This window comes from Excalfactoria chinensis, chromosome 13 (assembly GCF_039878825.1).
Source record: "Excalfactoria chinensis isolate bCotChi1 chromosome 13, bCotChi1.hap2, whole genome shotgun sequence".
Lineage (NCBI taxonomy): Eukaryota > Metazoa > Chordata > Aves > Galliformes > Phasianidae > Excalfactoria > Excalfactoria chinensis.
Genome location: NC_092837.1, coordinates 1830699 through 1843790, shown reverse-complemented (window position 1 = coordinate 1843790; position 13092 = coordinate 1830699). Strand labels below are relative to the sequence as shown.

General features: G+C 52.1%; 1 protein-coding gene across 4 annotated transcripts in view; it reads right to left on the bottom strand.

The window, feature by feature from the left end:
• The window catches only part of RAPGEF6 (Rap guanine nucleotide exchange factor 6), a 106076-nt gene extending 96541 nt beyond the window's left edge, over positions 1–9535 (bottom strand). For all 4 annotated transcript variants that reach the window (XM_072348275.1, XM_072348278.1, XM_072348276.1 and 1 more), the window contains exon 1: positions 8902–9535. In XM_072348275.1, the coding sequence (XP_072204376.1) occupies positions 8902–8970 (69 nt within the window). In that variant the 5' untranslated portion in view covers positions 8971–9535. The remainder of the gene's footprint in view (positions 1–8901) is intronic.
• Between the last annotated feature and the right edge of the window lie 3557 nt (positions 9536–13092).

Here is a 13092-nt window from a genome sequence, read left to right as displayed (position 1 = left end):
ATCTTACCAGCTCTTTGTACTCCCAGGACCGGACTTGTGCACACAGCATTATTAGCTAGCACAAAGATTGCCATGGATGCTCAACGTAGCGGTACACCATAATGTTTGGGTGGCTGCTCCAAGGCATTGCTGGTTCCCTCCTGGGAAACCAGCTGGCCTTACATAAAGCAATACAAGAATCAGTGTTATCAAAGTTAAGTAGTCCAGAACGGCTCCTTGTAAAGCTCACAAGAAGTGAGTTTTGCTACACTACTTGAAGAGATGTTCTTTTAAAAACCATTACATTTGTTACGATGACTTTCAGTTAATGGTGCTATAATCTCAGGGTTTCATACTGTCTCTGAGGAATTAAACCACCTACACGTTTTGACTGCTTGCCCTCCACCTTTTGCAGTTCTGGAGAACAAAAACAGAACAAAAAACGTATTTTCCTTCCATTTGGCAGCTTTTCCAAATGCCAGCAGTACTTGCAGTTCTCTCCCACCTCCCTCCACACCCTCTTCTCACCCTTCCTTTCTGTTCCAGCATCTCCACAGAGTTCCTATTGCAAGGTTAGTAACGAGGCACTGGGCTGGTCTTTTAGCTCAGATTAAGTTTTGTAAATCACTCTTACTACATAAAGCCCCCGAACCTCACCGTTTAAATTCAGGTAATACAACAGGAAGGTTGTGTTGGTTTGTTGTTTTTTTTCCTTCAAGGTTACTTTACATATTCAAATTCTAATTCATCATTAACAACTTTTTCTTAAATAATTACTCTGCAGCCGTAACTAAGTGCATGACTCCACAGCATGAGGAAAGACAGGCATTAAAGGAATTAAGCTCAAGAAAGAATTCCAGGACTGCTCGCTAATTTCTGGTTTCACTCCTACAGCTGTCACAGCTGCCATTAAAATGAGAAACCAGTTTTTCAGGAACAGTAACTGGAAGCAAGGATAGGAAAAGTCATCTTGGAGCAACACCACTTCCAACGCTCCCTGGAAATCACTGAGAAACTGTGCCACCTCCACGCACTACAGCTTTGTTTGCTGCTTTAAGGGTGTCTAAGGTTTGGATGGCGCAGAAGCTGTATTATCTTGTAAAAAGAATGGAACAGCTTCCTAAGGGAAAGCTGCAGGGAGCAGTTATCTGCTCACCAGCCCCGTTCCCAAAGCCATGACCCTGCCCACCCACCAGCAAAAGAATACACCATCACTCTGCAGCATTACAAGCCTTCACTGACAGCAATATCCAGCAAACAGGAGTCATTTCATCCTCCTACAAGCTCCCTTTACAGCCATCTTATCGTCACAGCTCAGAAAAACGGGCCTTGCAATATTTTCTTGATTAACTCCTGACCTAGTCTGCAAAATCCTTTCTGCTGAGCCCCCCGTCCTCCATTTGCTGTGAAGATGATCAAGATGCAAGCTGCTGTCAGCTCTGCTCCTCACAGCCAGCAGCTCTGGGATGCAAATCGCCACTTTGGCCAACAGCTTGAGAAAGATCCACAAATACTTCTCTGCGTGAGCTTCCAGCAAGCTCTGACAACCCCACAGCGAAAACAGCGAGGTTCTGTTTTATAGTAACAGCCCAGCTACAAAAGCCTTGCTGACAACTGTACTGCGAGGCCAGAAAACCCCAGAACCACTGAGTGGGGTCTTCTACAGCCAGCTGCTGGGAACAGAAAATAAAGACACAGAATGGGATGGATGTGCATCAGAACACCAGCGGGTGAAAGGCGAGAGACTCAGGGAAGACTCTGCGCTCCCAGAGTCGTCTCACAGGAAGAGTGAGAGCTTGATGTATTCTGGAGAGATTTAATTAGGGATTCTTACCAACACCCACACCAGTTTCTCAAATTCCTTTAACCCACCAGCACTGAATCAACAGGCAAAACGCTAATGAAATGGAACTAGAATATTTCCCTGTGCTGGGATGGTAACAGAATGCAAAGCCTGAAAAACAAAGCAAAAAACAACAAATCAGAGCCAGTTTCAGGCAGAGCTGCCCCTGCGTGCACCCAGAACACGAGGGACCAGGAGGCTGCCCCAGGCTGGGGCCCACCAGATTGGCCCAAACATCACACCTGTAAGCAGCTCAGAAAATAGCTTTAAAATGCTTTCAGGTATATGAATATACAACAAAGGTACCTGAACACCACACAGCATATAACAGATCCCTGTCCATGCACAGAGACTCAGTGCTGCCATGCCAAGCCTCTGGTTCTGTGGCCCTGCTTCCTTCAGATTCACCCCAACGAGCAGGAGCAGTGGGATGGGAAGGAAGAGTGCTCGTCTGCTTGCGTGATGACACACAAGGGAAATACTGTGCTCTCCTAGCACTTGCTTAGGACGTTCAGATCCCACAGCCTCATCTCCAGGCATGCAGGAAGCCACACGCCCAGCCCCTGCCCAACCGCACTGCTGGCCTCGCTGCTCAGGCTCACAGCTCCATCTCAGCTGAGGAGCAGCACCACTTCCTGAGGACAAAGGAGATGCCTGTAGAGACCCACTCACTGCTACCCCAAAGCAGAGCCATGTTCTTCCTCCCCACCTCACCTCCACCAATCAAATGGGCAGCTATGTAGAATCATTAAGGTTAGAAAAAAACCTCCAAGATCAGCGCCAACCCACCCCACCATGCCCTCAGTGCCACAAACACCCTTCTCCCATGGAGTCACCATCCATGGAGGTTTTCAAGGATGGTAAAGAAGCTTTTCACCTTGCATAGGGTGAGTCACCAAGCCCTGAACTTTCTGCAAACAATGCCAACACACGAGCCATTGTCCGTGGGCTTATTAGCCTGCTGTAATTTGATCTCCTCTTTAATACATACATGCTCCATATAGCAGACTTCCCATTACATGCAGGAATTCATGTGAGTCATGGCACAGAGCAGTTGGGAACTCTGCGCTGAGCAGCAAACTCAACTGGTTCAGGCTGACCACTGTGCAGGCTGGAACAGGCAGGAGAGAAAAGGGCCAAGGAGCCAATTTACACACTGAATGACCCTCCAAATTCTGAGCATGCCATCCCAAAGCACCACCTGCAGAAGCTCCATCTGTAGCCTCCCACTCTCACAAGGCTGGAGGTGAAGACACTCCACACTGCAGTGCCAACAGGAGCGGAGGTTGCAACCTGCTGAGGCTCAGGCTCTGCACACCGAGGATCACAGCAGGAATGCAACACTGCAGCCCTGGGTTATAAGGTAGTACCACTGTTGTAAGAGTAACTGACCAAGAGCTCACACACCTTCTTCAAGGCACTTCACGCTCACGTTTCCACATGAGTTTTGTTTCACTCCTGCCCCCCAGCAGTCCCACCCAGGGCTGCTTCCTACACCTTCACCCACAAGAAGGGTTGATATGGAAACCGATGCTATAAACAAAGAAAAGAAAAAAGCACCACCCAAAAAAAAAAAAACCAAACCGCCGTTATTTGTTCCACTCATTTCATATTCAATACTTTGTACAAGGGCATTCTGTAACAGAGTCAAAATTGAAGGAGCAGCTATTCATTAATGCCACAATGACACTTCAGTAAAGCCAGGGTATGTACACAGTCCTAAAACAGTACCCTGAAATCTAATTTATTTGCCTGAAACCTAAACGTGACTGCACTCAACAGGCCTCAACTGTTAAGAAAGCTGGAAAAAATATACTTCTTTCCTCAAACCACCAGCAAAGCTCCCTCACAGGTACTGCAGACAGACAGCAGCTGCAGAGCAGCCACGCCAGACACCCTGTCCTGCAAACACAGCACTCTGTCCAAGACTCAGAGTAACGGTATTTGCATCCGAGACATAAATAATCACAAGACTAACATGAGCAACACTGGAAGAACAACAAAAACAAGCTCAAAACTCAGTCAAAAACAAACAAAAAAACCCTAAGAGGCATTCAGCCTCTTCCAGGGGTGTATTTACACATTAACTACGCATTAACATTCAGTTAGAAATGGGTAGATGCTCCAGTGTTGTCAGTAGGTTGCTCCAAAGTAAAGCCCCATAACTATTTCCATGGGAAGCACAACAGACGCAAAGAGCACGATTTGATATGGCAAGTTCTCTGCTGCGTTTCAACACTATTAGCTGTGCATTTCTGCCAGCAATGAACAAGAGCCGCATGCTGTGCTCATATAAACCTGCCCCAGCAAACCCCCACTGCTGCTGTCACCACTGCTCCAAGGTATCATCCACCACCTCACTGTGCTGACAGCCACGTGAAACCCACACCACACTGATGGAAAGAGGCGAACCAACAATACTCCCCAAGTGAGGAAAACAACTGAAAAAACAAAGGAAAACGCTGCTAATTTTAAGCGAGACCGCACTCTAAAGAGGTATGAATCAGTCCTGAGCTCAGCCACAACAGATTAGCAATGCCAGATAATGTCATTAGCCAGAAGAGACCTGTTGCTGCCAGCCCCAGCAAGGGGACACCTGCACCAGTCAGCAATACCTGCATTGAGGGGGCTCTGCTGGGACTGTTGGAATGAAAGATGGAGAAGGGTCCGTCAGAGGACATCACCCTCCCTCACCCAAAGACACTGAGAGCTGTCAGCCACCAACATGGCTTATTTTTTTACCACAAGGCTGAATGTAAAGTATTCATAATTATATTACAACGCTTATACTCCTATAACTGCAAACAATAATTGTTGTCATGAGTACAGAAGGGCAATCTGCACACAGCATGGAACTCTCCAACCAGGAATTTATTAGCAGTAAATTGCAGACACGTACAGATATGTTTGCAATCTCCTTCTCAACCCAGCAATAACCAATGCATTGGGGGAACGGCTGTTTATGAGGGGAGGTAGCAACGGGACAAGGGGAAATGGTTTTAAACTGAGACTGGGGAGGTTTAGGTTGGATATGAGAAGGATGCCCCATCCCTGCAGGCATTCAAGGCCAGGCTGGATGTGGCTCTGGGCAGCCTGGGCTGCTGGTTGGCGATCCTGCACACAGCAGGGGGTTGGAACAAGATGAGCACTGTGGGCCTTTGCAACCCAGGCCATTCTAAGAACTTGAGACGCCTCTCCCCATTTCACTGTAGCCCCACACAGACCGGCCCAGGGCCCTGCAAGGAGTGGAGCTGAGGATGCACAGCGCTGGGCAGTCCTTCAGTGCACCGTCTGGGAGCTCCTTACAAAGGTACCAAAACAGAGCTACAGAAAAACCTGATGTTTTACACAGCACAACCACTGCTCTTCAGTTGGAGCTCCAGAACTGCTGCCCTCTGACAATGGTTTAGAAAGCGTGGCTATAAAAGACTATAAAAGAACTTATCGCTAACAAAAAACAGAGAGAAAACCTAAGGCAGAGGTTAAGCAGTAGGAAATCACAGCAGGAGTCAGGTTTCCATCACCATCCTTTGCCAGTTTTGGAAGAGCCAACACACAACAAAGCGAGGAAAACACAAAGCAGCACACGCAGCTTCATTCAGTGCATTTTGGTGTTAGGACAACTGCAAGAAGCCAGAGTTTGTAGCCAGTGTACAGTTCTGATGACACTAAACAGCTGCTCCAGAACGACACTGTTATCACCGTATCGTGCTACAAGCACAGCGTGAGCTGCAGAAAGCACCAATTTGAGCAAAGCCAAACCCACCGCTTCACCTATGGAGTTTACAGAAAGTTATTTAAAATAGAGGATGAAAAACACACATCAAAACACGAGTTATTTCTGGAAACAAGAAGCAGATGTTCTCCTCTGTTTGGCTCAGCTGTGCTACAGTACAAGAGTGCCTTTGTTACGCTGTCAGCAATAATGTGTTTTATTTATTACAGCCATTTTATAATGCCCATCAATGCACTATTTGTGCATGATTTAGACTCTAAATCTCTGTGCATGAGCTGTCGAGAAGCATCACATGCACACTCCAAATAGCAGACTCTGTTATGACATAACTGTGTAAATTAAGGTTTTTTTTCCCTTTGCACTGTATTAATAAAATGGAGGAGGAGGAGCCAGTATTGCCAAATCAAGTTGAATTATCATTAATCACAAATACCGAGACAAGACATAGCGTAAAGTTGGGAAAATACAAGAGCTTACAGTATAAAAATAAACTCTGGCTCTTTGAAGCCCAATAAAAGCAAAGCTTTCTGGCCATGCAAAGGAAACATCCAGAGCAAAGTCATGAAGAACTGAGAGATGCCTGCACTGGGAAAGGGATCTATTGGAGACGGAGGACAGCATGCTCATAAGAGCTAAAGGGGAAAAAGAAGGAAGAAAAAGAGGCACAACCATGTGCTGTTTGATTCCATCAGCCACTGAGACCCTATCTGCTGTAGGTATTAAACCACTCCCCAGCAGACCAACATCACAGCCTTTGTATGGATCAGATAAGGAATTCCAGGCCTCAAAAGAAGTGAAGCCTTTAATGAGAGCGCACGCGGTGCCATGAACGTTCACCCTTCCCTCCCAGCACTTTGAACAAGCCATTTCCTCCTATTAAAATACTCCCAAATTGCTCATTCAACATCCCCACCTGCGACAGGAGGCACAGAGTGGGGATGTGCAAGACAACCCCACAGCCATGCATGGAAGCACAGAAATCCCAAGATACAGATTTGAGTCGTTCCAAGGGGGAAACTGAAATTGCTACAGAGCAACAAAAAAGCATCAAACCATATCAGTGAGTGCCTGCTATAATACCTGCAGTTCAACAGAACAACCCCTCCCCAAGAAATCAGTGATGGTAACGCACCAAGTATCTGAGCAACAACACCCATAGAAAAAAAATCAAGTGTGTACATGTCTAATATGCATAAGTTATGCACTTTCCCAATTAGCAAACACTGGAATGCTACCACAATGCTGAAAACCTGCCCTAACAGACATTTTTCCAAACAAAAAAAATATTTGTTGCATCAATAATGACCATTTTTACTTGAGCAAACCATCAAGATATTCTCCCAAACCAGCTGCAAAAAGGTTTTAATACCTCCTTGCATAGTTCGTCAGGACTCACAAATGAGCACATTTCGTCAAGGTAAAATCCTAAACGTCATACAAAGAACCACGGCGCCCTGAAGTGAAAACTGACGTGGTGTTATTGACCTGTACTTTTCCACGAGCTGCTGCAGCACAGCCCCAGCCTGTAATTTGGGACAGCCAGGTGAGCTGCTCCTGTAGCTGCGGAATCAGAGGAGGGGCAGGATGGGACCAACAGGGACCAAAACCCACCCAGACGAGGAGCTTCGGTTCATCACTGCATCTCAGTCACAGCTTAGGAAGAATCAGGGTGGTTTTCTCCTGCATGCAGCTGAAGCACAGGAGCAGCTGGATGGGGATGCACGTGGGAGGAGCTGACAGTGCCTTCCTAGGAGAACAGGAGGGAGCCCACAGCTCTGCTGGCACACAGCTGGATGCTTCCTGGCCGAGTCACCGGCACGCTGCCAGGGAGGGACACTGGGCACAGCTCTGCTCTTCCTGCCCGGCACAGGGTGTGCCAGGATGCTCCACACCGTGACAAAATACAAATTAAATCCCTGTTGCAATCACTTCCTGCGGTTCCCTTATCGCCCCGGCCCCATCTGCTGTCCCAGCTCCCAGGTGCACCGGGCTCCCCGAGCAGGGAAATGCCTCTCTCAGATCAGGCCGGTTGCTAAATGTATACAGACAGAAAGGATCCAAGAAACAAAGCGCCTTGGCTGGGAGCACCCGCCCGGTGAGAACAGAGGCCCCAGCACTGCCAAGCTGCAAGGATGTGTTTAACTTCAATCACGAGTAGTTGGGCTGCTCGGTGTCTCTAAGCGCCTGCCAAAAAAGGGGCCACATCAGCAAGGAAATTAAGATCACTTCTTAAAAACCATTTTTTAGAGGTGCTGTTAGTTAGGCTAACAAATCACTTTGAGTTTAATTCCTCCAGAATTGAGCCACCTTCGCAAAAAAAATCAAATCAAATCAAAGCAGCACGCAGCCCTGATGGCAGAGTCCATGGGGACCTACATGAAGCCATGAAATAGAATCATTCAGGTTGGAAACGTCCTCCGAGATCCCCAAGCACAGCCCACTGCGCCCACTGACTGCATCCCCCAGTGCCACATCCCTACAGCTCTGGAACACCTCCAGGATGGGAGCCCCCCCCACCTCCCCGGCAGCTGTGCCCCTGCATCACTGCTCTTTGGGGAAGTTCTGTTCAACATCCAACTTGAACCAGCCCAGAGACACAAATCCACGTGAACCCCACTGAGCATCCAAGCGTCACAACAGTGTCAGATTAAAGCCACGCAGCTATACAAGACTTATACTTTCGTAAAACCATAACATGAACCACAGCCTGCTTGGGTTGGGAGGAACTCCTCAGCCACCCCCAGAGCCAGCCCAGCCGCGAGCAGCTTGTCCCCGAGGCTCGGTCTGCTCAGGACCGGTCCTTGGCATTCGGCACCTCCAGGGCTGGGGCACCCATCGCTTCAATGGGGCTCAGCGGGCAGCTGCAAACCGCGGTGGCACGGAGGGAACTGCCGGCGGAGCAGATGGGAAAAGGTCCGCAGTAAGGGGGGAAAAGGAAACAGAGCGAAGGGAGCAGCGAGCGGCGGCCGCTCATCGTTAACGCAGAGCGCAGCAGGCACGTATCTGATATCCGATGTCCCGGGCGCGGAGGGTGCAGCTCCGCTTCGTGCCACCCAGCCCTGAGCGCGCACGCAATCACGGCGAGAAGTTTGTTTTAGAAGGGGAACACGCGGGCGGCACGGAACGGAACGGCACGGAACGGGCAGACGGCACCGCGAGGAGCGGCCCGCGGCACCGCCGTGCCCGGAACCACGCGGGACAGCGCCGGGCAATGGCACCGCTCCCGAACCGCCCCGGGCCGAGCGGCACCGCCAGAGAGCGCTCGGATCGCGGAGAGAAAGACAAGATTCCGTAGCTTTTAAACCATCAGCAGCCCCGTCCCGAGGCGGCCGGTCTCACTCACCTCCTGCGTCCTCTCCGCCGGCTTCTTCCGCAGCGCCTGTTTCACTCTGGGCTCCACGGCCGCGCTCATCCTCCCGCCGCGCCCCGCAAAGTCCCCGGGCTCAGCACGGAGCGCGCGGCCCGGCCCCGCCGGCGGCCCCTCAGCCCCGGCACGGCACGGCGGGGCGGCGCCCCCCGGAGGCCTCCTGGCGGGGCGGCCGGGAGCGGCCCGAGGCCGAGGCGGGCGCGGTGCCGGGGCTGCGCCGCCGCTCCGGGCGGATCCCGGTTCCTCAGCGGCTCGGCTCCGTGCAGGCGCTGCCCGCTCCCCCCGCCGCCGCCGCCTCCCGCCGGCCGTCGCTCCCCATCCCGCGGGCCCAAGCGGCGGCGCGGCCCCGCCGTGCGGAGCTGCGGGAAGTTACCGGCCGGAGCGCGACTCCCCGCGCCCGCCTCCTCCGCCCCGAGCGGTTCCGCCCGCCGGCCGGCAGCGCGCAAAGCCACGCGGGCGGGCGGAGAGTTCGGCGTCGCCGAGTCGGCGGTTCTTCCGACGATCCCCGAGGGCGGAGCGAGACCCGCGCGGCTCTCCCGGCTCAGAGCTCGGCTCCTTCAGGCCGCCGCCTCCGTCCCGCCGCCCCGCGCCTCTCGCCGACCGCGCATCCCGCCCGGAGCACAAAACGCGAGAGCGGGCTCTTCAACCAGAAAATCAGCGGAGCGCGGCGGGGGGGCGGGGCGGGGGGAGGGGCCGAGTTGAAGCTCCGCCCCGCCGGGACTTGGTGCCGGGAGCGCCGCGGGACGAACGATCGCGAGGGTTGGGATGTGGGCGGGACAACGCGCCGCTTCCACACGCAGCCGCCCCGCGTGGAGGCACCGCACCGACCCGCACCGAGCGGCCGGGGGGCTGTTCCGCTTCCCGCCCGATACACAACAGTGTTGTTTCCTCGGGGAGGCTTTCCCCGCTCCAGAAATAGCTGGATGTGGGCACGCAATGGCCGTCATAGCTGCGGTTATCCCAGAGGCTGTTCGAGTTGTCAGGTGTATTTTCCCCAGTACCCGCAGAACAATGGCGGTGAGTGGCACCTGCCCGGCTGCCGGTACGTGTCCACACGGCAAAGTCGTATTGAAATACAATGAAGCAGCTTTCAGGAGTGAGTCATCCCAGGGCCGGGATTAAGGGATGCGGTCAGGCGGGATGCCTGTTGTCTGTGCGGAAGGGGAAACCTGCTCCCCTTTGGGCTGGGTTGTCACATCACATCCCCACTTATCGCATTCTCTTGTGTTTATTGCAATATGGCAACACCTTCTGTTGGCACATCAGAGGCGTGCTGCTGTTTGTGCGGACAGATTGCAGGCCGGGCAGGTTAAAAGCTTCTGCTTCAAAGGTCTGCGTTGGGAAGGATGAGCTGAGCTGTGAGCTGAGCTATGAGCTGAGCTATGAGCTGAGCTATAAGCTGAGCTATGAACTGAGCTATGAGCTGATCTATGGGCTGTGCAGCCCGCCCTGCTGTGCCCCCTCTGCTGACTCTCCACCTCCCGGCTTGCAGCATCCTGCACACATCCCACGTTCTGCAGGGCAGAACTCAGCTCCCTCACCTCTCCCAGTGGGACAAGCACTCAGCCGATACTCACCAACGCGTGTTTTGTGAGTATCTTTATGTATTCTATCATTTTCTTTTTCCTGTGGGTTTTCTTGCAGCCCGGCTATTTCCTTCCTCTCCCTCTGCTCTGACTCTTGGCTTTTTGTTCTGGACTTCTTAGCGCTGACAAAGGTTTCCCTTCAGAGATTCATTCACAGCAGCAGCAGCGACTCTTGGTGAAGCCGGGCACACCACAAGGCAGGCACGCAGGCTGATTGTGCCTGAGGAGAGGAAAACCAAATGCTCTGGGCTCCCCAGTGGGAAGGAGCTCGTCAGGCTGCTCTGATACGTGCTGGGTTAGTGGCAAAACGTACAGATGGAGCATTAGGAATATGAGATCTTCAGCTTCACGCTTTGTTCTATTATAATACAAATTGTAAAGCTAAAACCCCATCTCTCCTTGTTTTCACAAACACCTTTTCCCTGTGGGGTGAGACCAGAGGGCCATTAACACCCCCAGTCCCAAAGCTCACCATCACAAGCTCTGGTTTTCAAGCCTTAATCGACCACACTGAAACAAGTGGGAAACCCCAGGACTTTTAAATGGGGCGCACAGTGCTTTGCCATTTACTGCTCACTTTTCCATTCCCAGTGCGCGTCCCTCCTGCTCTCATCCTCCAGCCCACCCCACTGTGTTGGCAGAGGGGTCTGATAAAGCAGAATAAGGAATGACAGAAACACCCAGAATCGTAATAAACACCATCTAAAAGGAAGGTGGTGGATGTCTTTGGGGCCAGAAGTATCCACACAGCGCCGGGCAGCAGCTCTGCTCGTCTCTGTCTGAAACAGGTCTTCTTTTAATCTACCTTCTGCCATTTTATTCCTGCACAAAACCTGGAAATGTTTGATTCCAGCCCTGGCACTTTGCTGTCAAACCCTGAAAGCACAAACAGGCCCATCTGGATGCTGGAGGGATCCAGCCACAGCCTGCAGATGTCCGGGCTCTGGGGTGTGAAAATGAAAGGCTGGGAGGGGGGAACTCATCCCTGCAGGAAACAATCTGGAGGGGTTCTGCACTTGCCTTTCCTTTGTTGTTACCATCCTGGTAAAGGCTCAGCTGAAGGGTATTCCTCATCTGGGGGAAGCCATGAGAAAAGGGCAGGTGTGCAAGGGATTGGAATGCAGGAGCCTTCCTTCCATGCAGAACTGCCCACCCGGCACCCAGCCAGGTCAGCACGTCTGATTCCCAAAGTGCTCATTAATCCATTCGCTAATTGAAAAGTCATCCCAATTCATTGTGGGTTCTGCTTCAGGTTGTACATTCATAACTCCTAAGGTGGTTTCGCAAACGTTGTCAGTTTGTGAGTGCGACCTGTTGTGACCCGGAGTGAACACGCAGTGAATCTGTGATGTTCTGCTGCGCCGCTGTTTGCAGAGGCACACAGCCAGAGCCTTGCATAACTCCGTGCTGAGATGGGTGAGGTGCTGCAGGGTCGGTGGCATGGAGGCGCAGAGCTGTGCAGGGCAGCTCGCTGTGTCCCTCCCTGCTGCTGGGCTCATTGCTGCTGCTGTGTGCGGGGCAGGGAGCACCGTGCCATGTCCTGTGGGAAGTGTGTGGCCGTGTTTGTGGCTGTGCACAAGCTGTAATTTGATTGCATAGAAATGGTGCGCAGCTCCGGAGGCTCAGAGCGGGGCTGGGGAGTCAGGAATGTGCCGTGAACTCATTGCAATGCTATGCAGGCCAAGATTCCCTCGCTCGTCTTCTGGTTGTGGTCACATTTCGATGCTGTTGGCCTTGTTCTTGGGATGAGCAGAGCACTAAAAGCAGCTCCCACTGACATAAGAGGAACACCGGGAGCTCACAGCTCCTCCACACTGATGATTTGTGTCCCATCTTCAGCAGCTGCTTTTATCATTGCTCTGCATACCCACAGCTGTCCTTACACCCTGCAATGTGGCCCCACAGAGCTCCACAGGTGCGTGGTACCCCCACGGCCATCTGGGCAGCTCGGGGCCATCCCAGGCTGCAGAGCCCACAAAGTTCCATTCTCTGAGGGTCGTCTTTCACCTCCCAGTGCAGAAGGGAGCAGCGCGCTCACATGGTGCCAGCAGTGAGCAGAACACAGTTGCCTTCTGCAGGCAGAACCCCTCTTGTTTAACTCCCAGCCGAGCTGCAAAGGGCTCCTCCTCTCATGAGGGGTTGCTCTCCACAGCCAGAGATGCACACACAGTGATACAGTGATGTGGGCTCTGCCCTCCATTTTAGTGCTGCGTCGCTCCAAGCGGCGATTCCAAAGTTCTTAACAGTCTGTGTCTGCTCCATGGGAGGGTCTGGGCTTTGCTACCCTGTAATTGCAGAAATGGTTCACAGATTTAAGCTGCACTTTCAAGACTAAAATTTCCCCACGGGCTGATGGCTTTTGCAGCCTAAACCAGCATCAGAACGACACGGAGACCTTCACTTAAACTGTTTGAGCTGCACAAGAAAAACAGGGCTGAGGAACAGAGAGTGTGAGCATTAATTACGGCAGCACGGCTGTAATTATCCCGTTTGCTGACAACGTCTCCCTCTGGTCGTGTCGGTCGCTTTGTAACACATGCGAACAGCAGCCCTCCTCCCTTCTGCTCTCTGAGTGGTGATC